This window comes from Dipteris shenzhenensis, chromosome 23 (assembly GCF_047967505.1).
Source record: "Dipteris shenzhenensis isolate YYH24624 ecotype China chromosome 23, Dip_SZ_1.0, whole genome shotgun sequence".
Lineage (NCBI taxonomy): Eukaryota > Viridiplantae > Streptophyta > Polypodiopsida > Gleicheniales > Dipteridaceae > Dipteris > Dipteris shenzhenensis.
The window spans coordinates 52,300,617-52,326,527 of record NC_141618.1 but is presented as its reverse complement, the minus strand read 5'-3'; the positions used below and the strand labels follow the sequence as shown (position 1 = coordinate 52,326,527).

The following is a 25,911-nucleotide window of genomic DNA, read 5'->3' as shown; positions in this document are numbered from 1 at the left end:
CAACATTCAGGTAATATGCCAATATCTTATCCATTTACGAGACTTATTCTCGGCATGTAACACTGGCTAAGTGGAGAGTGAGAATGTTACGTGCTCTACTTCTTCTAATGATACTTATCTTTTTGTGTTGTCCAGAGTTTACTTAATGATCTGAGAATGTTGGAATCATCCCCCTCAAGGACACACGTAGATCCTCTCAGGTCATATTGGCAAGCTTTCCTTATATTGCCTCTCGACGTTCGATTACAATTACGAGTATTGACATTCAGGTAATATGCCAGTTTCTTATCCATTCGCGAGACTTTTGGGAAAGGAAGCGCACCGCCTCCCTGCCCCACACTATGTGTGGTTATAATAATTCTATATTATATATTATAATATAAATATTTTCAATGACTAGCCCATTCAAATTTTTTTGTTTTCAATCTGAATTCTTACAACATTCCTCTCGTTTAATGCATGTTATCGATGCGAGGGAGCAAGGAAATCCAAGATGGATGCAAGATTGAAGGATGACAACACCTTTATTCATATGGTTGTAGTCCATGTGACAATATTGTAAAAACTGCAATGAAGATCAGTTATTGTATCGCCTTATTCATGTATTTGTTGGACTTTAGCTTCCAAAATATGGACATCACAAAATCACCACCCTTGACATTTGTAGGGAGAATCGGGTCCTAACGGACTTGTGTCGCGTCTCATATTCACTATTTTACTCATTCTCTTTTTTCCTTAAACAATTGATAAAATAATAGGATTTAGCTTCAATTTCAAGTTAGTAGTTACTTGCTCCACGATGGAAAGAAACATCAAATGTGAGACTGCTCTCTTAGGGCGGGTTCAGACCAATCGGATGCCATAGACGAGACACAAGCATTTGATGAATTTGGCATCCAATCAAATTGTAATCAGTGGTGGACGGACCTCCCCTCGCCCCCAGCCTCACCCTGGCGCCAATAGATAATCGTTTCTGCATGCCCTATCTAAAGCGTGGAGAAACGTAACCTGCTAGATGGACCTCCCCCCGCCGCCCACCCTCACTTGGCACCACACATGGCTTCTCCTCATATGGGGGCTTACAACTTTGACATGCAAGTCAAGATCCATTCAGTGTCCCGGCCTCACACATGGCTTCTCCTCATATGGGGGCTTACAACTTGAGCACCTTATACCACTGGTGGTTACTAGGAGGGTGGGGCATTGAGCATATCTAACAATTTCTTCGACAACAAGTGCATGACTAGGACTTATTTTGCCATATTATAATAAAATGCGTACGGATCATCTTGATAAAGTCAAACAAATTGTGGCGGATTGCTTGGAAAAAAAGATATTGGACTTTATTTTTACATATGGGTGCACTCTTGCTTTTGATGGATGGACTAGCAAGCAGGCCAGGCCCTTGATAAATGTAATGTGCATTACTCCCAAGGGAACTATATTTTTGGAGAGTATTGATATGTCTCTAAAAGAAAAAACTTCAGCATATATTTTAAAAATATACGAAAGAGCAATTCATAAAGTTGGTAGCAGTGAGAATGTTACTGCATTTGTAACAAATAATGCATTGAATTACAAGATCGTAGATGAGATGGTCATGGCAAAGTATCCCACTCTGACATGGGTGCCATGTGATGCTCATACTCTCAACTTATTATTGAAGGATATTGGACAATTGCCATTTGTGCAACCAGTACTGCAAGATGCTAACGCCTTAGTGAGTTTTATAAAGAGTCATCAATACTTGCATGCAGTATTCAGAGAGCACTCTGTGAAGCAACTCAGGCAATTTTGTCAAACTAGATTTGCCACTTCTTTTCTAGTTCTTGCTAGATTGGTTGAAGTGCATCAAGCTTTAGTCGAGACTATTGCTGATAGACGATGGGCAAATTGGCTTGAGAAAAAGACGCAGTACGCAATACAGGCTCTAAATGTGTGCATCTTGTACAATCATCTCTATTCTGAAAAAATGTCGAAAGAATAAAAGAAGGTGTAGAGCCATTTACAGTGAGGATGGTTGACGCTGATGCCTTTGTTATGGGTAAAGTGTATTGAAAGATGTCAAAAGCAATACGACAAGTTAAAGAATTTGTGCGCTTTGCACCTAGGGAGAAGCAACAAGTGGTATATTTGGCCGATAAGAGATGGAAGCAAATGCATACCCCTTTGCATGGAGTTGCGTTTGCAGTACATCCACAATATCAAATGCATGCTCAATCACAAAATCTTGAAGTCATAAGTAACTTTCAAGAGGTTTGTAAAAACTTACTTCCGGGAGATCAAGGAAAATTGGCCTACCAGCAACGAGTGAGGTATACGAATCGCGAAGGCTCTTTTGGAGATCCTTGGAATCTTGATGCTATTAAGACGAATATTGCACCTACTTGGTGGAAGGAATATGGTGGAGAGACATTGGAGTTGTAGCATGTTGCAACTCGTGTGCTCTTTGTTGCTGCATCATCGGGTGCATGTGAGCGAAATTGGAGTGCATACAATTTTATTCATTCTAAGAGACGCAATCGCTTAAAGTCATCAAGAGCTGCAGATTTGGTATTTTGCTTTGGAAATCTATGATTGTTGAAAGGATTCAATGTTGCGACGGCTAGGGCAGCAAGCGAAGTCGCTGTAATAAGAGTTGCTGGGATAATGATTGACTACAGAATTAGTTGCTGAGGGTGCATTCAGCGAAGAGGAAGACGAGCTCGAGCTACTCAGTGAACAACAACGAAGTCGAAGAGAGAGACGATTTTGTACCTGTGTTGAATGCAATATAGAGTGATAGAAGAATATGATAGGTGATAAAAGCGGTGGATGAAGCTCTAATTATATCGGATATAATGTTGTATGCGAGGGGATGGATGGGAGAATATGTCAAGCAATGGAAGAGTGCATATGCTCGTATCCATCTCGTCTCCTTTTATACTTGAAAGCTAGAACCTTGTGGGCTACAAGCGATGTTGTGTTATAATTATTGAGATTGTGGATGATTTTGGTATACATAATAGTTAGAGATAACCTTGTGACTTGCAAATACTTTCAAGGCAACATCATAAAGTTGGAAAGAATAATCGAATATGCACAATCGAAGTTTATATTTTCAAGTCTCAAGGGTTGATGTAGCTATTATGTGCACTAATTCACCTCGATATATTTTAATATTTCTGCATTAACTTTACAAGTCCACCTAACCCATTGAAAACCACTTAAATCACTTATACCACTTAGTTCACTTAGATTACTTAAATCACTTAGTCCACTTAAATCACATAAGTCACTTAAATCACTTAAATTACGTAGTCCACTTAAATCACCTAGTCCACCTAAATCATTTAAGTCACTTAAATCACTTAAGTCACTTAGTCCACTTAAATCACTTAGTCCACTTAAATCACTTAAGTCACTTATATTACTTAGTCCACTTGAATCACTTAACTCACTTATATCACTTGAACCATCATGGCAGAAGAAGAGTATTATAAAGTTATATATGAAGGTTACAATGTACATAATTATGTAGTAGGATCCACATCTACCGTTCCCTGAGTGCTTGCGAATCTATATTAGTGAGGTCCTCAAAATAAAAAATGTTGTTATCCTCAGCTCCAAAGGACTGTTTGTAGCGTGCAAGCTCAGACTCCAACGTCTGTACGTGTGCTTACAGGTCCTCGATCTCTTTGGCTTGTGATGCAATGAGATCTTGTAAAGTAATACCTTGTTGACGAAGAGGTATGGCAGATGTGGCCAAGTCAACATTTAGGTAATATGCCAATATCTTATCCATTCACGAGACTTATTCTCGGCATGTAACACTGAGAATGTTACGTGCTCTACTTCGGACTTCCTCTAATGATACTTGTCTTTTTGTGCTGTCCAGAGTTTACTTAATGATCTGAGAATGTTGGAATCATCCTGCTCAAGGACACACGCAGATCCTCTTAGGTCATATTGGCAAGTTTTTCGGATATTGCCTCTCGACATTCGATTACGATTACGACTATTGACATTCAGGTAATATGCTAAGTAGACGCCACATTCTTGAAGATATGCATGGGATCAAGCAAGTAATTGATCTTGAGGTGGGACCAATATGGTAAACGATAAAAGATGGAGTATCTAAATAAAAGCTGGTAAAAACTGCTGAAGATCAGTTATTGTATCGCCTTATTCATGTATTTGTTGGACTTCAGCTTCCAAAATATGGACATCACAAAATCACCACCCTTGACATTTGCAGGGAGGATCGGGTCCTAACGGACTTGTGTCGACTCATTCTCTTTTTTCCTTAAACAATTGATAAAATAATAGGATTTAGCTTCAATTTCAAGTTAGTAGTTACTTGCTCCACAATGGAAAGACACATCAAATGTGAGAATGCTCTCTTAGGGCGGGTTCAGACCAATCGGATGCCGTAGACGAGACACAAGCATTTGATGAATTTGGCATCCAATCAAATTGTAATCAGTGGTGGACGGACCTCCCCTCGCCCCCAGCCTCACCCTGGCGCCAATAGATAATCGTTTCTGCACGCGCTGTCTAAAGCGTGGAGAAACGAGACCCGCTAGATGGACCTCCCCCCGCCGCCCACCCTCACTTGGCACCAATAGATAATTGTTTCTACACGCCCTGTCTAATCATTTGTGCAAGCCGTGTGCGCCAAATAATAATTCATTCTTTGGCGCCAATATATAGCTGACTAGGACGTTTGGTGTGAACCTAGCCTTAATATATACACACAACGTACCGTCCGAGGTACCGTTCCGCTGGTTACCTCCGTTCATATTTCCGTCCATGCCAAAGGAGAAAGATGTCGAACAAAATGCGCTTGGCTGAATGCAAGGACCTGCTGGTGACGAAGTGGAAGAAGCAGAAGAATCGCAAGCACGATGCGGAGCATCGTTTCTCCGGGCGCGTTCTGAACGAAGGATTTCTCGCAGAGGATCCAGTCTTCGACTCCAGTCCTGGAAAAATGTCCGTCGCGCAGGTGTTCGAGAGCGAGGGCCTGAGAGTCGCGTTGTATGTTCACAGTTTCGCCTCGGAGGAGCGCGACGCAAGTCTCTGGTTCCCCAGAGGCACAAGGTTGAGAATCAACGAACCATGTTTCGCCCTCCTCGATCGAAGCGACGAGATAGATTGGTCTTTGGAGGTAGATAACCCTGCTCTTTTGGAGTTCCTTGGGTTCAGGACGAGCTCAGATAATCCTGTGGACATCCGCGCGGAAGGCAACAAGGCCTTCTCCAAGGGCGAGTTCTTCAAAGCGGCGATGTTGTACACAGAAGCCATCCACCGCTCCCAAGAAATTGACGGCCTCGTAGCTGCGAACTCCAACAGGGCAGAAGCGTGGCTGAAGCTAGGTCGCTTTGAAGCTGCGCTTGAGGATGCCGAGAAGGCGTTGGAGCTGTGTCCTTCGCATTTGAAGAGCTTAATGAGGAAGAGTCGAGCCCTCTGTGGCTTGGAAGAACATAGCCGAGCATGCGAATGCCTGCAACCTATCCTTGACAAATGCAACGACTGCGAAGTAGCATGCAACAGATACTCGAAACTATTGGAGCAGAGCCGCAGCGGAGTGCATGATATTTCAGATTACCTCCGAAGCCATGAAGCCAAGGAGAGCATTCCTGAATGCAGCAGCTTCGTGGGCGCGGTCAAGCTAGGCAGATCGGATGGGAGAGGAAGAGCACTGTATGCCATGAAAGATTTGGAACCGGGGGAGCTCATCTTTGTCTCCAATGCCCTGGCGGTGGTGTACCCGGGAGGACCTGGACGATTGGAGGCGATGATTGTGCGTGGATGTATGGCTTCTCGCAGGGCAGTGAAGCAAGTGAGTGTGTTGATCGACCGAACACAGATTCCTGATGTTAGCCTGTTCCGCGCAAATTGTGATTGGGCTGATGACGACCCTTCTCTGAAGATGGACGTACCAGGGATAAAGAAGATTGTGGGAACTCACAGCTTTGGCTTTCACGTACCTTACCTCGATGAGAGTACAGATTTCGCTGGTCTGTGGGTGCTACCTGCTTTCATGAATCATTCTTGCATTCCTAACGTTTCCATGCACATGGTTGGCCCAGCTGCATTTGTTCGTGCAGCCAAGAACATTGCTGCAGGCGAGGAGCTCGTTTTATCGTATATCGATCCATTTCAACCTGCAGTTCACAGAAATGACCGTATCAGGGAGTGTTGGGGATTTTCTTGCACTTGCCCAAGGTGCTTGCTTGAGAGGAGACTAGAGAGAAGGTTTCAAGACGTAAACGAGAGAATAAAGGTCTTAGTAGAAACAGGACAGATTAGCAGTCTCGAAGCTTGCAAGATTGCAAGGCAAGTGGAGCAGGAGTTGCGAACCTTGAACCGTCTTTCTCACGAGCAGCAGCGTTGGATCAGGACTTCGTACCAGCATGTCTACTTTTCCTACATAAACAAGGGCAGAATTGAAGGCCTTGACGAGACTACGAGAGTCATGGTACCGTCAGTGGTGGATATGATGGAAGCTATTCACGATACTGCACCTGGCTATATTAGCACAGGTATACACATGATACGATGGAGTGTAATCGGGTTTCGAGTGGAAGGAGGGTTTGTAAAGCTCGAAGGGAAAGCCAAAGAATTGGTGATGGATGAGTGGCTTGTGACGTATGGAAGACAGGAGCCTGGTCTTCTAAACCACATTAATGAGATCATGGTGGCTAAGCACGATTCAATGCATCTCAGGATGCGAAATATCATCTCCCGAAGGTGAAGCGACAGCATGAACCTTGAATCCGCTTCTTGTTGGTTAAAATTTTGGTTTACCTTGTCATCTCCAATTTGCCTCATATTTGCTTGATCTTAGCTAAAGTATGTACTCAAATAGGTACCGGTCAGAAACATGTTAGCTTGCAGGATGACAGATAGATGTGTCTTCAGTTGCACTGGGAAGGAGGAAGTAACTCGTTTCTTTTGGCCTTGCAGGTGATAGGGCAGCTTTGGCTGAGGTGTTTAGAGATGAGCATATGATGAGGGGTTCTTACTTGAAGGGGAGATGGAGGATCGTGCACTTAGGTCTTGTGAACCGTTCCAAAAGGCCATGTGAACCGTTCTTTGGAAATGGTGGATGTGTGGCAGCTAGCTATTTGGTTCACAAGAAATAGGGTGATGTTTGGTAAGAGTATGGTCGAGGTTTTGAAATTGGAAGGCATGCGAGATATTGCTGCTAAGTATAGAACGTTGTTAAGTAGTAGTCTCCAGGTACTGGAGCAGATTATAAGAGTGTTGCGAGCTGTAAGGGTCCTTAGCTCGGAATAGTGTCTGGTCTTAGTGCAGTAGCAGTGTTTTTCTCTGGCTACAGCCTAACCCTTTTTGTAATTTTGGTCATTTTGGGTTGAGCTCCCTTTTTGTGTTGCCTGAAGTATTTGTTGGACAACTACATGTACATAATGGGTCCATGATGTTCAAAATGGATCACGTTCAGAAGGAAATATGCATCGAAGAGAGGAATATACAAGTCGTTTGCGAGTCTTGCGACAAACATTTTGTTATATATATGTTCATGATGATTAGTTTAATTTTCAGGCATGCTATGTTTAAGTTCAGTCCAATGGCTGACAGTTTTACATGCATTATCAACTGAGTTTCCATGTACGTACTGAAGCAATGAAGGGACCATGATACATAGATGAGGAAGCTTTGCATGTACGCTGGCTTGAAAGGGTGGCGGCCTGGGTATCACTGCAGTAGGGTATTGCAATGGAAATGCACCATATCTTTATATCTGTGCAATGGAAATGTACCATATCTTTATATCTGTGCAATGTCATCACTTTATGGGCTTAGTATATAAACCAGTCATGACATACTCTCATTTCAGATAACTAGAACATTCAAGCTCTGCACTTTAGGAATTCTCATTGTACTTGCAGTCTCTCTTTCTTGCTTACTGCTTTGAGATTTGTGTGCTTGCTTCTGGAACGGTTTCAGCATGTGGTATCAAAGCCAAGTTCCCAGAAGAGCAAGTTGAGATTTCCATCGCAGGTGCTTCCACTTGTGAGTTCTAGCTCGTCACTCAAGCTTAGGTTGCCTTCCTTCAGCTTTGTGACTTCAAACTTGAGACATCGAGCCTGTCCCGCTTGCTCCAGTCATCTTTGGCTGGAATCTCTCAAGTTTGTACCTGCAAATACCTGCAGATACCCCATTTACATTGTGCCAGATAAAGACACAGATTTCATCAACGAGGAAATCAAGGAGCTTTTAATTGGATTTATGATTATCCACAAAAAAAGCACAGCCTGTTATCCCCAAGGTAATGGACAAGTGGAGTCCATGATCAGCATAATACTATGCATTTTCCTCACCAAGATAGTGAAACCAAAGTGTCTGATTGGTCAAAATAGCTACATGCAGCCATATGCCCATATTGAATCATACTCAAAGTCATCACAAGATTTACACCTTTCCAATTGATTTACGAAGTAGAGGTAGTTGGTTCCATTGGAACAACAAAAGCAGACTAAAGCACTACTACATCAACACTCTACAACAAAAATAAAGATTTGAGGGGCTTAGATATTCCTTAGTTAGCATTATATTATATCATAATCACAATCAATTGCATATGTACATAGGCACTATAGGTAGTCCCAATCATACTTTGGGCCCAAAGGTGATGATTGGGTCCTAGCTACCCTATGAACTTCGTTCATATAGGAGGAATTCCAACCTCACAAATCATGTACATTGCATAGAGAACTCACATGTTTTGAACACCACATATAAATTGCACAAATAAAGGCCCCAAGAGAAACTTGATTTTCTCTACACCCATGGCATCTTCATCACAAAAAAGAGTAAAATGCATCAGACACTCACAAAAGAAACTTGCACTACTGGCACATGGCATTGTTGGCACAAGGCACTGTAAAGAAGGGAGCTAATCAATGTATGCAGATGCCAAGCTAAAGAAAGATCGACAAGATGGGAAAAAGATCTACATTGCCATAGTCATAGTGACACTGTGTTAAACAACCACATCTTCAACATTCACATCCCTTCCCAAGTCACCAATCTAAAGAAGAAGAAGAAGATCAAGAATCACCACCCAAAAGGTTAGGCCAAAAACGGCATAAGATAGTAGTTTTGGATATTGACAATAATGAGAAAATAGATGCAATGTGCCAAGAAGAAATACCACAAATCTTAGAGAATCTAGAGTCAAGAGAACTGCAGCCAAATTCTAGCCATGCAGAATGCAAGTCAACATCAATCTAATGTTTGAGCTAGCAAGGAGACAACATAAAGAAAGGACAATATAGCTTGTATGGCATAGAGTCTTGTTCTATAACATTTCAGAAGATTCACACACATTCTCATGCCTACACAAAAAATGATTGAATGTGTCACTAATTTTATCATGTCATATCAAAGCAAAGAATCACATAAGGATAAGTATGGTATGGTGACTCACAATGGGAAGCCTATTTAGATCTACCTCAGTACTTCAAGCATTTAGTAATCCTTAGAATTTTTAGCTCTAGAGAAACATTATCCTTTGAAACAGCTCAATGCATGAGACTCTAAAATCCCAAATTGGTTTCCACGTAACACAAAGTTAGAATGCTTTAGAATGCAATATGATATGATTTTTGATCTTGTATGCAAAGAAGTAGCTAGGTTTAGGGTAGAGGTACTAAACATTGAGTATGGAAGCAATTCATACATTTAAAATCTTGATATTCCTCAAAAAGCAAAAAGTACAAAATTGGGCTAGTCACATATCCATGTTGCTAAGCCAACATGCATCAATCACACACAATGGCAAGGGCCACATTCCCATCTATTGGTGGCTAGCATGAAGGTAGTTAGTCAGAGAGCACATACAAACTATTGAAGTTGATGATGACGAGCTCTGCAAAATAATGTTGCAACTCAATTAGAAATTGCTACCACAATAGCCACCATAGATTGACTTGAGGGAATAAATACAAAAGGTAACCATGTCTTACATAGAATTCACAAATTAGATGTTTGGTCTAGACAAGAAACAAAAGTCAACAATGTCACTGACCTATAGGTCCATTAACACAACTAAAAAAACATCTAGTGAAACTCTACAATAACAAGAAGTTGAAATTTAGGATTGAGGACAAGATGCCACATGGGTGCATGGGAACCAACTATTGAATCAATACAGGCAATGAAATCCCACATTTCACATCATACAGCGTTGTAGTCAACAATTTCAATAATTGTCAAATCTATTTTCTAGCATGGCATTAGAAAACCCAATGAGAAATGGAAAGGCAAATGATCCCATCCCTCCAAACAAAGTTGCAAATGCAAATACAAAAATTGAAAGGCTCAAAGAAAGCATGATAGTGTAGATGTAATAACAAATCCTTATACAAAGTGCTCTAGAAGAAAGTACAAAGGATGCAATATAAATCATAGTGACCGTGCAATAAAAACACCTCCACCTTTGAGATGCCATGAATATTAAAAAAGAAATAGAGAATTCACTCTACCAACTGCAAGTCTCTTATAATGAACTTTAAAAAAAAAAGTGCAATAAAAAGAAAGTGTGATGCAAAAAGATGATGAAATACATGCCAACAAAAGACACAAACAATTAGTTGTAAAAAGTATGAAAGATTGGAAACATCAAGTTAAGGTACTAGAGCAAGAATGTACAACACCAATTGATCAACTTGTAAATGCCAATGAAAAAATAAATGCTCAAGTCTAGGTGTTAAGGTAGCTACCAAGACTTGATCAATTATCAGTACAAAACAAAACAACTCAATAGGATCAAGAATTTACAAATTGTCTATATATCCACATTTTGTAAGTACATAGAGAAATCCAAAGAGCTGCAAAGTAAGAACGTAATAATATCTAGACTAAAAGTCCAGTTACTAAATCATGCTGATGATAATCTAGAGGAGTTAACACAAGATCTATTGCTCCAAAGCACCATAGAATTGGGGCCAAGATCTTGTTGCAATCCTAAATCAAGATGATTATGGGACAGTACTATAGAAATACGATGCAGCAAAGAGATTGTTTGACAACAATGATAGTACAGTAACCAAAGAAAAGTCACAACAGAGCAAAAGCAAAATTTCATATCAGATACAATTGATGGTACTGTCCACCCGTGCGCTATCCACTAGTAGAGCTTCGATGGCGATCTAGACAGACTCTGGATGGAGGACTTGAGGTAGGGGTATTGGCATTCGATGTTGAGGCTTGAGAAGTGGCCTCCTTATATATCCCTTCAAAGTATACTAATTCCACCACATTAGTGCGTTGAGGGTGGCACATGCATATTGACTCAACATAGTGTGTGACTAAGAGTGAGGACGGTGGCACATGTGTGCTTGAATTTCACCACCGGCCAAAGACCATTGACCACCAATCATCGATCATGCGCATGAGGGCAAATTCACATGCGAATGCTCGCACGCATGCAATGGAGGGCATACCGTCGCAGACCCTGCCTCGGACCTTCCTGTTGGGGGCATGGTCCCCAGACCCCCATTGGGGCCACTGCCTCCAAACCCCCAAGGAGTACGTTGATCCTTCTACCATCTCCTAACCATTAGACAGGATCCTACTAATGTCCAGTGCTCACACTATGGCTTCTCCTCATAATGGGGGCCTTACAAAAGGCCACTATGGAGCATTGGTGGCTACATATGAAAGGTGGACATTGCACATATACCAACAAGTCCAATGATACTCCCCTAGACCTAAGAAATTAGATGGATGTAGATGAGAATATGTGTTGTGTCAGTCAGTATATGCAAGCCTCCTATTGATCAAACAAGGTACAATAAAAGTCTATGAGCACTTAATGGAAAGCCCTCCTCTTTGGGTAGTAGATGGACTATTATCTTTATTTCAATAATGCCATCATCATCCTTGGTATTTACTTCCAACTCAAATCCATCCTTGAAGCTAACAATGCCTTCAAAAATAACAATCCATTGACACACTCATTGTAAGAGGTGATAACCAATTCGGGGATGGCAATATAGTACAACAGGGTGTGCATGCTAAAACTCCTATGTGGACAATCTTTGAGCTCACTCAACTTGTTTGTGTTCAAGATCTCATAGTCACCAGTCATTCTATGAGTTTTTCCAGCTTTATGGGCAGTAGCTTGATTCCCTTTTTGCATGCAAATTTCCCTCACATTGATCTCCAATTGTTGAGCGAAGTTGTTGAGGATGAAGGGACCATGGGGAAGAAACGAGCACATTAGCCAACGTGAAAGAGTTCATGAATCAAAGAGGTTGTCGACAAACCAAAGCCAGAGGTTACGCCGATAGCTGAAGAGGAGGAGGACAATTTGAGGAGATTACTTCTCCACCAACGAAGAAGCCATATGGAGAAAGCTCATTCAAGAATTTTCGAATCTCGCTGGATTTGAAGCGACATGAGAAGTGGCTGCACAAGGTTTGCTTAATGGATTATGCCAGTCTGCCTTGGAATACCTGGAAAGCACAGCTTGAATTGATCACATAGTATTAAAAATTATAGAGCTTTTGGCTCCAGGTATGCTAGTAAACCCAAGAATTATCTCTCATGTGTTTAATATACCATTGTTTGAGGAAGAAATGTCTTATGACAAGGATGTAGAATCAGACATGCTCTGAAAATTTGGGCAGCCAATGACAGCAAATAACTATTTTCTTATGTACAATGTTCAAGACTCTGTTAGGAGGTAGCAAGCTGGAGTGGTACTTGGAGAGAGTTCCACTTCTTATCAACCATGTTGAGAGATAGCTACTCTATGTTGAGAGTAGTTGAGAATGGGTACAAGATTTCATGGCGGCAGACGTAATTTACAACAGGTTGATGGCTGAAGTGGGTATAAAAAACTTGATAGGTACAAATAAATCACTCAAAAGTCGATCCGTTTATCATAGCTCTATTTGAGTTTAGCAAGAGATCTTCGATGATGCTAAAGGAGATTCTGAGCCCCGATGTAAGCAAAAACGAGATGTGAATATGCAAGGATGTATCCAACGATTGGGATGAATGGAAAGCAGTGGAAGAATTGAAAGAGGCAAAATATTCTACTAAAGAAGCTGATAGGTTGCACAAAGTTTATGGGATTTACCAATTGGGGGTACCTAGCTCTTAAAAAATGTGTGGGAGACACATAAGGAGAGGAAAATTAAACTTAATGTCAAGAAGGTGGTTGCAAAAAATCTCAAAGAACAGTTTAACAGTAGTTTAACTTTGTTGTCTGAACCAATGATGCAACAGAGCAAGGCATAGATGTCAGCTCTCCTAAAGTAGGTTTGTTGGGAAAGGCATCCATGAAAGAGGTTGAATATGCCATGGGAATACTGAAGTCTTTTCATGACTAGCAAAGTGGAATGCAAACAAACTATTCAGCACAGATTCAAGCATTGCAAAATGACAAGTAGGAGTTATTGAAGAAGATTGATGCAAGCCAGTAGGAGGGAAAGAAGGTCACAGAGTTGAAGCAATAGATAGTGAGGCAACAAAATGAATTTGAGTAGTACAAATCTCAGAAAGATAAATTCAGCAGCAGTTAACTAATCGGTTGGCAATTCAGAAAGAATGCTTGCCAATAGTACACAAATGGCTCAGTGAAATGAAGGATGCATTCTTTAATCAGTTTTACAACAACTTGCCGAGGATTATGTGTAGCTGTAGGTTGACATGTAATTGCCAAAGAGAGAGTGAAGGCACTGGAGGGTGTAGAGATTCAACTAAAAGCCATGACAGATGAAGTTAATGGTATATTTATGACAGGGGTAGAACTAGAGGAACTCAAGATTCAATTGATAGAGACATCACAAGCTTTGTGGACTAGCCCGAAGGGTAGAGTGATGGTGGTAGCTCAGAAAACATATGAGGCATTTACCTTATTTGCCTACACAGTGGAGGTAGTTATGGCACAAAAGGCAAAGATTAAATCTCGGTTGAAGGAGGCTAAAGGAGAACACTCAAGCAAAGTCAAAGATGTAGTAGGTTTTACAACTAATAGAAATTTTTAAAATTTTTCTTCTGATGTGTAGAGGGTAGCAGCCAAAGAATAGGTGAAGATGCTGAGTTTGACGATGTGGATATAGCTATTATATATATTGCTAAGAAAGACATAAAGACCAGTATAGAAAAAACTGATGAAGACATGGTGGAAACTAGAGACAAGAAAGAGCTTGAAGCTCAATATTTTAGCATAGTGTAGCATAACACAGTTTGGGGACTTGACAAGACACTTGAAGACAAAGAAGGGGAATGTTATGAGAAGAGTGCTACCAGTCAATTGCTGAAGTGAGAGGTGGTGAAGACTTTGAGTTATTCACTAGAAGAGGGAGAGCATAGGAATTGATCTAAACTATTACAAAAAATACTATATGTAAAGGGTTCATGTCTTACGGCTTTTTGACAGATAGAAAATCCTAACCATCGGTGGAAGTGCCAGGTGTTAAGGGCTAGCTAACACCAATAACTAAGTCTAGTCCTAAGTAGTAGTCTTATCTTTTAGTTGTCATAGCCAGCGTGCAAGAATAGTTATTAAGATACTTGCATGTGACTTCTTGGTACTAATATTAAGAGTCTCTATAGTTTGATGAGAATCTAATTGCAATCATACTTTGTTATCTAGTTCTATGTTGATCCTTTGCAATGATATGATTATGATGAATACAAGGAAGTACTTTTTTATTTGTATTTGTTGTTTCCAATGCAAAGTTGAATGATTATCCATTCCGACTTGTTTTTTATCTATTTTTGACTCTATATTTATCTGATGGGAAGTGTTTGTTCGAGACTTAGTTCACAAGAGCTTAGGACATAACCACCGTAGTTGTGCTGGTAGATGTCCATGTAGAGGCTCACTTCTTTACCTCTTTTTCTCTTCTACAAAGAGTAAAGAAATACATCCCTCAAAAGATGGAGATGGAAGGTTCTTAAGACCAAAGCATCATATTTGAGTGGCATGCTCTTAAGGAGGAGTACGATGGCATCATCTTCACCTACTAGAGTTAATTGAAGCTAATTGTGCCATGATGCTTTTGAGGTTGGAGATATGGGATCCAAGTCTTTCATTGGATTGCATCTAAGATCATAAAAATCTTAAGTACTAAGTTTGAATTTTTACCCTTGGCATTGTATAAATTTTCCAACTCCTCCCACATGGTTTTGGATGATGTGAGTTCTAAGACATGATGGTGGATGATATTCTTGGTAAGAATTTATGTCAGTTTTGAGTACCATCACTAGTGTTGAAACAAGTAGAATTGCTACCACGGACTATTACTGCTCCCTGACTCCCTTGCTACCCCCTCTCAGCCTCCCTCCTTGCCTTTTGCCTCTCTCCCTTTTTGCCCCCTCTTAGCCGCTCTGCCTCCCTCCTTGCCCCTCTCTCGTCCCTCATTTTAGCCCCCTCCCTGCCTCACCTCTCCCTCCTCCCTCAGCCCCTCCTTGCTTCCCGCCTCCTTCCCTTTCCCTCTACCCTGGCCCCTACCTCGCATCTCTTCCCCCTCTCCCTTGGCCTCTACCCCCACCCCCCGCCCCTGCTTCTTAGCTCGTCTCCTTAGTTCTCTACCCCCGCCCTCTACCTAATTCTTAGCCCCCCTTCCCCCGCTCTTACCCCCACCCCCTTAGCCCCTACCCTTGCCTCCTCCCCTCGTCCCCTCATCCCCCTTCCCCCCGCCCCCTCCCCTCGCCTCCCTCAATTCCTCTCCCACCCTTTCATCCTACCTCTCCCCTCCCCTCCTCCTTCATCCCCTCTCCCTTCTTCCTCCCCCTCCCCCTTCATCCTCCCTTCATCCTCACCCTCACCCTTCATCCCGTTCCTCTGCCTTTGCCCTCACTCTCTTCTAGCTTCTCTCTCAGCCTCTCCTCTACCTTCACCCTCTTCCTAGGTAGCCTTTTAGTTAGAGGAAGCTCAACGTTATTCAAGTCGGCCTTCTCAAATCCGATGATACCTTTAACACTCCTTGACGACAGTCATCCGTTGGAAGGTGGCAGGTGCATTGGTCAACCCAAATATCATTACTCTAGCCGCATACACACCCCACTCAGTTGCGAAGGCTGTTTTGTGTTGATCTTGCAGGATGATGGACACTTGGTTGTATCTAGAGAATCCGTCTAGGAAGCTAGAGGCTTCCTTTCCAGCTACCCTTCCAAGGACATGCCCCATGAATGGCAAGGGGTAGTGGCCACTGGCCACGCCTGGTGGCACTGTTAACTTTATTCAAGTCCACGCATACTCGAATCTTTCCATTCTTCTTCAGGACTATCATGATGAGTGACACCCAGTCGGTATGCTCAATCAGTGCAAACACGACCATGAGCACGTCCTATTTTGGTTGTCCCCTGTTCGGTACCAATCAGAGTTGCGAAGTCAATCCCACCTCAGAAGGGTTCTCACGGCACCATGGACCCTCCCTTACAGGCATGAGATATTCTTGTCCTAGTTCCTTGTGAGGATGAGGTTGCTCTTGTCACCTCAGATGCTCTTGTGAAGGAGCTTCCATCTTTGGAGCAATTCATTGCCAAAACCCGAGCCGTAATCCATTCTTGTGACATTTATTTGGCCGAGGCCCGTCAGGAGCCCCCTTTTCCATTTGATTCACCTTCTTTACCTCTTGATAGAGGCAAGGGGGTTATAGCTTCTACTCCATCATCTGCAGGGATCCTCCGCACACCTGCACCAGTTGCCTAATTCAAGAATTCTTTTGTAGTTTTGGCAGACATGGCAGAGTTTGAGTTAGACGAGGAGTTTGTACCCTCTACCCTTGCGGAGCAACTTATTTAGATCACTATGGATAGAGCTTCCCCTTCTGCAGGTGTGGGAGTGCTTTTTCTAATTGACTTCCCTCCTCTTGATAGGAGGATTTCTCCAACATCTCTCTAGCTCTCTCTACACCCCTTTCTCACTCCACCCCATATCCCCTTCCCCCCTCCACCCACCATCTCTCCACCTCCTCCACCATCCCTCTACCTCCCTCCAATATCTCTCTACATCTCTCTACAGCCCCTTTCTCACTCCACCCCATATCCCCTTCCCCCCTCCCCCCACCATCTCCCTACCTCCTCCACCATCAATCTACCTCTCTCTATACCCCCTTCCCCTCTCCACCACCACCCCTCCCCTTCCTCTCTCCTCACCCACTTTCCTCTTCCATCCTCGTTCCCCTATTCTTCCTCCATTCCCACCCCCTTTCCTCTCTCTACCACCCCTTTTCCACCCCTCACCCTCTCCATCCCACATGTCCACTCTCACTACCTCCTTCTAACCCTCTCTCTATTGTCTCTCTCAAAAACCTCCCACCCTCCTCCTCCTCCCTCTCTCCTCCCTTCTCCTCCTCCTCCTCCTCCTCCTCCTCCTCCTCCCCCTCCTCCCTCCTTCCCCTCAAAACTGCCTCGACGGTCGTGCACCATGCAAGCATTGCGCATCGTCAGGCGTCCGTCGTAGCCTCCATCACCACATACCTATTCGTGCCAAAAATCATGCCACACTAATCATCATGCCTCCTCCATAGTTCATGCAACCTCTAGAGAGAGATAGAGAGAGGAGATAGGTACAGAGAGAATAGATATGAGAGAGAATAGGTAGAAAAGAGAGAGAAAGAGAAGAGATAGAGAGAGATATATTAGGGTAGGACTAACTAACACTTAGGTTAGTCAAACTAGCCATAGTACATTAGGTTAAAGCTAGGGCCCCCTCCTCCCCTCCCCAAAAAAAAGGGAGGGATCTAACTCATAGGTAGTTAGGGATGTTAGGTTAACCAATCCTCTTTATATTCAAAAAAAGGAAGGAAAGAAAAGAGAGAGAGAGGGCCTTTACCAAAAAATTACTTATTTTTGCCCCTTCTTCGAGGGCTCATATCTTGGTTGCTTGTAGGCCAAATCACACCTAGTTTAAACCCAAATTTCACCACGCAGAGATCTAGACTATATTAAAAGAATTTTTCAAGTCATTTCACTATCGTTTTGGGTCTCGGTAGTCACCACTACATAGGCGATTGTATATTTTTTGCCATTTTTGGGCTGTGAAGGTTGAAAGCAATTGCGGATTTCAAAGTCAAATGCACTCACTCTAAAGATACAATTAAGCATTGTGTATGCACCTTAGATTTGGATGAAGACTAGCACCTACATACTTTCACGAACTTTCTTATGCACTCGACGATGTCCAAGAATTCAACCTCTCACCATGGACAAGCAGCACGGAGGACCTAAGGATTGAAGAAGACAATCTACATCCCAAAGATTTCTTCAGTCAATGATGCAACCACAAATACAACAACAATGCCAGAAGACACTTTGGCAAATTAGAAATGCCAAAGTACAATGGACGAGGGGTCCTATGAGATTCCTTCAACTCTTTGACACAACATGTTGTGTTGGAGGCAGTAAATCAAAATGAAACCAAAGCCACCTGGTTTCCGATGGCCCTAACCGATGAGGCCTCGGAATGGTACCTCAAAATAGAAAGGCTACAAGATGACCCTGCACTTCAATTGGGAAATATGGAAATGCGTAAGAGAGAAAAGGTCAAAACATACTTAGGAAGAATGAAAAGATTAAAAGCAAAGTGTGTTCCCTCATCTGGATGACAAAGTATCTCATAGCATGGTTCATCTCTAGACTGAAAAAATCAATTTGCAAGGACATGAAAAAAGCTAGCAGCTATGCGCATTTAGCGATGCTCATGAAGCTGCAATTAACATGGAGGACAACATGACCAATTCTGACAGTGATAGTGTGATGACTATAAATCAAGTCATCATGACAAGAAATCTTCGAAGAAGGGAAGAGATTCCACCAAGGATCGCACCACCAAGGACAAAGTGGAAGCCATGGCCCTAGCAGTAAAGGACGAAATGATGCAGGCCATAGAGCAAAAGTTGCACGTCTCTCAGCCACCACAATACCCATGGAGAGAGAATGTTTGGTGCCGACACTGTATGGCCAATCACATGGCTAATGAGTGTCCAATCCTGAGGAACATACTCACTCCTCTAGAAGTGGCTCAATCCCCATGGTGCCATTTGCAATGTTGTAGGCCATGATGTAAATACCTATTTCTACAATATGAGGGTAGCACAACCCCGACCCCAATAGTACCAACATCCACCAATACTACTATATAGGAAGCTAGCACTAGCACCTAATGCACAAATGCCATGGCTAAACCCCCTCCCAGTGAGGATACAAGTGCCTCAACTATTGAGAAATCCCAATCCTCCACAATATCCTCGAGCCCCAATCTTGCTCCAGTAGTTCTAGTGCAACAACTCCAACCTGAAGAGCTGGAACCTCACTATGAATATGAAACATAATACCCTATGTACTACATGGATGATGCTGAAGGACTCATATTCCTGTATATGCAAATCAAGTAAGACCAACCACATATCAAACACCCATCAAGTGCTTCAGTTGTCGTGGGAAAATTATCGCATAGCAAAATGTCCACACAAGGGTAACCCAAGTGCATTTCTACCTATGTGCATAGAATGTGGAGTTGGGCATGCATGCATGGATTGCCCACTCAGAGCAAAGTCTCACCCAACCAATGAAGTAAAACATGATGTACCCCTAGGGATAATTAGTGTGAAAAATCATAGTGTGGCTACACAAAGTGTGGTATCACACCTAGTCTTAGTCATAACAAGCTAGCCAAAAGAAGCAGTAGGGCAAAAACTCCTTTCCACTCAAAAAACACATAGCCCTCTAAAAAAACAAGCCTTGCCAATCCCACAACTCAGTGAGGCTATGCCCAACACATCTACAGATAGTGCCACCCAAGAAGCAAAGGAAGCCTACCCCACTGTTGAATTTGAAAAAGCTCGTTATCAAGCCTTGAAGCAATGGGTAAAACAAGAGCAAAGTAAAATAACATTGATACAGTGATTGATCTCAACACCTTCCAAAGGGTCATCGAGCAACAAGCAATACACCCCCAATTCAATGGTACCGCACTAGCTGGCTTGATAACTTGCCCGGTCTCATGATGCCAATTGCAACTTACTGAGAAATTGCCCTACATTGTGGGAGAGTTTCAAGGGATGGATAGAATCTTCACAATGCTTCCCCCCACTTGAAGAAGAGAAAAAGTTAGTTCTATAAAATTCGGTGCTAGGGATGACATAAAAATGTAACCATCCCACTGGAGCATAAAGGCTTTAGCCAATACCCTGCAATAGTGGACAGCGGAGTTGGTGTAAACATTTTAGCAAGAGATCTTTATGAATAATGGGACCTACCTCTAATTCAAAAGGCCACTTTCAACATTTGCCTAGCTAAGCCCACTAAAATGAAGCCACTGGACATCATTGATATAATGTGTCGATAAAAATTGATGGAGACAGGTTCACTCTCTAGTTTACTATATTGGATCTTCCCAAGGGAGCCATAGCACACCAGATATTTTTGGGAAGGCCATGATGTCGGGAAGCTTTGGTATCACATGATTGGGCCACTAATTGAATCACAATGCAAAATAGAGAAACCACTATCAAGATCAATTTGGGAACAGGGGAAATAAAACCCACCATTCCTAGAAATATTGAAGACACTTCTTCCAGTACTGCCACTAGTCATGCATCCCCTTTACCTACAAATTTACTAAAACCCATAGAAAGGGATACGCAAAGTGACATAAACAATTGAATACATGCATTGGCCACAATAGATATTCGTAAAACAACACATCCAATGTTGCCAGACTTGGATGCACAAATGATCCAACTCGAAGCACCAATCTAAGATGAAGAATCAGAAGACGTGGAAGGGTCATTCTTCATGGCAATTGTCTAATGGGACAGTGATCTTGAAGAGGCCATAATTGAAGATTATGGTGCAAAATCTGACTAGGACCTAGAAATAGAAATTGATAATGCCACATTGGAAGGTCAAGTATTTGACAACGATTTAGCAATCTTGCAGGCACTCATGGCCATAGAATACCCCAAGGTAGACTCTCTAGCACTTGTTGTTGCTAATAGCAATCAATCAAGAAAAAAGAAGGAGGGTATGCAATGCCAAAAGACCAAGGTAGAGCACTTTAATGAATTTGAAAGAATACAGACTAGAGTGGTGGAATTGTATTTGACAAAGCCAACAAAAACACCTGATCCCCCAAATTTTGAATGGGATCCTAAAGGACTTCAAGGTGCTTGTATGGCTGAAGAACTTCTCCTCAGGAGTGTCTCCTATTGAAAATCCATTCCTAGCCTCTCAAAGCAAAGAACTTTGCAAGTTTAAACCACATGTGAGAATGAAGAGTAAAATGGTGAATACTCACAAAAAAGAAGAGGAAGTGAACACATATGAATTGGACCAAACATCTTCCACAAGATTTAGTGGAGCTAGCAGCCAAGCAAGCACCTCAAAGTGCCATGATGGCCTAAGGGAAGTTCCTGATTACTTCAAAAACTACACCAATGGAGAAGCAATAATAGCAATGCTCAGGTCGTCAAGGAAGCATAGCTCACAAAAACAATGAACATTAAGGATACCCTAGTGCATGAAGGACTATTCAAGATAAGAAAATTGAATCTTGCCTTGGATGGAGAAGAAGAAAAGCATGTATACACCAGTGAACAACTCACTCTAGATGAAGAGTAGAATTAAAAGATTGCTGATGGAATATCGAGATTGCATGGCTTGGTCCTACAAGGAAATGAAAGGGATTTCCTCTGAAGTTGTAGTACATACCATACCAATTAGGAAAAGATCCAAACCTAAGGTATGCAGACCCTATAGGACAAGTCCCAAATATGGCACCCATGTCTATGAAGAACTAGAAAAGCTACTGGATGCTGGTTTCGTTTATGAGATCAAGCATATCAATTGGGTGTCACCAATTGTGATTGTTTCTAAGAAAAACAAGAAGCTTAGAATATGTGCGAATATCAAGAACATCAATGTAGCAAGAATCAGAGATCACTACCCCCTACCATTGACTAAAATAGTGTTAGAAAGTGTAGATGCATCTAAAGTATATAGCTTCTTGGATGGTTTCTACATGTACAACCAAGTACAAATTGCACCTCAAGATCAAGAAAAGATAGCTTTTGCCATAGAATGGAGCATTTTTGCATACAGAGTCATCCCATTTGGCCTATGCAATGCCCCCATCCACTTTTCAAAGGGTCATGTACACCGCCTTCAAAGAATTTCTCAGCAAGTTCCTACAAGTCTTCCTCAATGACTTGTGCATACACCAAGTAAGAACTACCACTTGTGCTTTGGATTTGGAAAAAACCACTGCATAGTGGAGTTCCCACATAGAGTGTGGGGGTTAAAAGCCACTGTACCTTAGCCTCGGTCATGTACAATACTCAAACACATATATATATGGATGACATAGAAGATTAGGGTGTTCTGCACCCACCAAAAAACTTGTGTGGCTCTCTCTTCTGGCTCTTCTTCTCTCTCACCTTCTTCCATTCTGCCTCCGTTGTTGAGATCTCTCAATTGGTATCAGAGCATGGGTGTTCTAGCTGAGCCTGGGTGTGAGCTTGGAGCCTGAAGTCTACTACTATAACACTGTGGGTGGAAGGAGAAGCTCTGTTGGGTGTCTTTACATGCATCATGATGTGCAAAGACCTTGTAGAAACCTTTGGAAAGTTCTCTAAGTGGTTTTTTGCAAGCCAATAGATGGTTTTGGAGGCAAAAAGATAGTCTATTTTAGACCTGAGAGTCTTGTGATGAAGATATCTTTCTCTAAAGGCTGAATATTGCCCTGAGATCAAAAGAAAAGTTGTAGAAGACTTTGAGTACTTCATTTTTCGTTTTTACATCTCCGTCATCCGAGTTTTCAGTGAAAAGTTATAGCTCCTGCAAAAAGTGACGAAATTCAATTTCCTTTGTGGATTTCGTGTGTTGGATCTCCATATCTAGGCCACTATTTGCGGTTCAGACACTCCCAGTACTGTGGCAAGAAGGGCCACATGAAAAAGGATTGCTACAAGCTGAAAAGAGAGCAAAAGGATAAGAAAAAGAATGCAAATTGGGCTGCAAATAAGAAGGAAGAGAGTCCAAGGGAGGACAAAGGAAAGATGAAGATTGAGGAGATTAATGCAGTCACTAATGATAGTGACAATGACATTCTCTTCATGTCTAATCTATCTGTAGATTTGCTTACCACTTCAGATGATGCATATTCCCAAGATTGGATTTTGGATTCTAGTGCTTCATTCCATGTTACTCCCCATGGGGAATGGTTCTCCACTTATGATAGTGGAAAGATAGGTTGTGTGCATCTTGGAAATAACTATGCATGTGACATAGTGGGAGTAGGTGACAAGCTTTTGTTTTGCAAATGGGTTTGCATTTGTTTTGAAAAATGTGAGACATGTGCCTAAGCCGACGTGTAGATTAATGTGCCTAAGCTGACGTGAGACATGCCTAAGCTGAAAAATGGGAGACGTGTAGATTAATGTCCTACCAAAATGGCAATGAGAGTGGCTAACGAAGGGATCTACATTAGGCCACCTAGATAATTTGGCTGGTAATGCTTGATACTGTCTCACTGCAGCTAACACTCCGTGGAGAAGGAATCACATCATGTGCCTCTATCTTGAGTATCTGTTTCCTGTGGATCCTATAATCTAGGGAAGAGAGATCAATAGAGAAAGTGTAGCCCCCCTTTGTGAGCTAGATCGGATAGTCGTGATTTAATTTTCACCGATCATTGCATGATTGATGAAGTACAAACCAAGAATGGAGTGGTTGGGCATTCTCGCATTAGCAGAACATCGCACAACACCATTGTGCAACCTGGTGAAACCTTGGAGTGTTCCCTCTTGTGTTCATAGAAAACCAGCCAACTATATACAATGGAATTTGCAAGATTTTTGTTTTCACCTCTCAATTTTGCAAAATTATAGTTTAGCTAAAAGATTTGCAAATCCTCAAGAAGAAACTTCATAATATTGGGGTTTTATGATTTGGTGATAAAAATGTTTTCTGTGAACTGTGATTCCCTCATGTTTTCACCAAGCCTGCTACATCGAAAAACTTTGGCATCTTACTATTGGCATGTTTGCTAAGAAACAATTGAAGCCCCTCCTTTTGCTTCTAGTGTGTGCCAATTTCATGTTCTCTACCCTTCTTTTTATGGCTGTCTTTGCATTGCAACCATGAGAATGTCTTTCTTTCCTCAAATTTCGCTTGAATTCGGCTTTGTCACCCACGTGGGAATGTTGGCTATGAGGGCTTTCCTATCGTCGGCAGATGGCTCAAGGCATTTCCCCATGACAGACGAATGCTTGTAGGTGCCTACAAATGTTTGCCAACTTGGTCACTCATAGTCTAGCCCTAAAATGATAGGTTGGAGAGGAGATTTTCTGGTCTCCAAAATGGCACATATGTGTCCAACTCTGGCATCAAAAAAGATGTAGATTCTAGTGGAATGATTGACGCATAGAACTTGGCGAGCATTCCTTAGAGGGCATTCCCATGCACTAGAGCGACACATTATTTCTACATGAGAGAGTAGAGTTGTTCTCACTCAATCGGCCATCAATTTAGCAAAAGACCAAGTGGCATCTTCTATCTTTTCTTTTAAGTGATTATATTCTAGTTATTATGCAAATTTACAATTATTTGAGGGAGCAAATTGTCAGCTTTTAGTTTGATTTGGTAGTAGTGTTTGGAAATCAGCTCTTGTGGGTTAGTTTTTTCCAAATTGAATTTCCCTAGTATAGGGAAGAGCGATGATACTTTGCAGTTTTTCTGTTATTGTTGATGCTTGTAAAGCTGTTGTTTCAGGTATCTAGGGTTTACAGTTTATATTTGGAGGTTTGGATTCTAGTGGTGGCAAATACACTTTCTACATGCCACATGTTAATTTCCTAGAGCCATCCTTAGGTATACCATTTGCCCAATGCTTGGAGTATCATTGAATTACCTTTGCCCCTTCGCAATTTCACATTTCAGTGCACCTAGGCCCCTGACCTTAGAACCATCTAGTCAGTGCCAATTCGCCCTCACCAAAAGCCTTGACATTGATTCCTTTAACCATATACTTGAAGGGCTATAAAATAAAATACGACAGTTGGTCCTCTAGAGAAAAATGTCCACTGACCCTTCCAAGGTCATGTTATCTTAGCTTAGGCAGAGAATTGGAGGTGGAAGGAGGAGCTCCACCATGGTCGGAACCCTAGCCTCTAGCAAGTTCTCTTGCTTCCCACATATGATGATTCCACATATGATGATTGTTCCCTCTATTTGACGGAAGCATGTACTTTACACTAACCAAACATGCCTAACCATTATTGTATTTGTTTATCTTCTTTCCTTGCCAAAATTTACATGTTGTAAGAAGATTGTATCCAGAGAGCCCCATACATGTCAACCTCTGACGGAAAAACAAAGCATATAGAAAGAGACATAGCGACAAGCATTATTTGGTGGGTGAGACTAACATGCAAAGTCCCTAATATTCTCAAATCTCAATGTCTCCATACGAACACATTTGAAGTATCTTCGAATATATGCAAAAGCTCACACTCATCGGAATTGGCAGAGTGGAGGTCTAATTTGATCAAAGGCAGTGTGATGTGGGAGTGCATTGCTCTTGGATGCTTGGGGATGGAAACCCTAGATCTGGATGGTACACTAGATTCAATTCTCTCTCACTTCAGAGCGTTGCATCACTTTAATGCGGGTGGTACACAGGAGGGGAGGTTTTGCCCGCACACCACCCCACAAACAATGGCATGAAGCAAGCCTAATTTTTATGGCAGGCAGCCTAAGGAGAAGTTTGGGTTTTTTGAGCTCTTGTTGAGCCACTTGTCATAATCTCAGCCCTTTATTATGATAAAAATCCAATGGTGAGTGTAGAGTTCCACCAAAAGCGATCTTTTCCTAGTGGTAAAGCTTTAAAAAAACAAGGTTGCTTTTTCTTATCTATAAGAGTTTGGAGACATGCTTCAT

The 25,911-nt window shown here is 42.0% G+C and overlaps 1 protein-coding gene across 1 annotated transcript; it reads left to right on the top strand.

The window, feature by feature from the left end:
• Positions 1-4,807: 4,807 nt before the first annotated feature.
• On the top strand, positions 4,808-7,480 carry LOC147887535 (methyltransferase FGSG_00040-like). The gene is made up of 2 exons (XM_087394334.1): positions 4,808-6,732; positions 6,949-7,480. Exons 1-2 carry the CDS (start codon positions 4,808-4,810, stop codon positions 6,950-6,952), a joined length of 1,929 nt encoding a protein of 642 aa, XP_087250460.1. The 3' UTR covers positions 6,953-7,480.
• The last annotated feature ends 18,431 nt before the right edge of the window (positions 7,481-25,911 follow it).

Coding starts and splice junctions, on each gene's coding strand:
- LOC147887535 (XM_087394334.1), top strand. CDS start 4,808: ATGTCGAACAAAATGCGCTTGGCTGAATGCAAGGACCTGCTGGTGACG.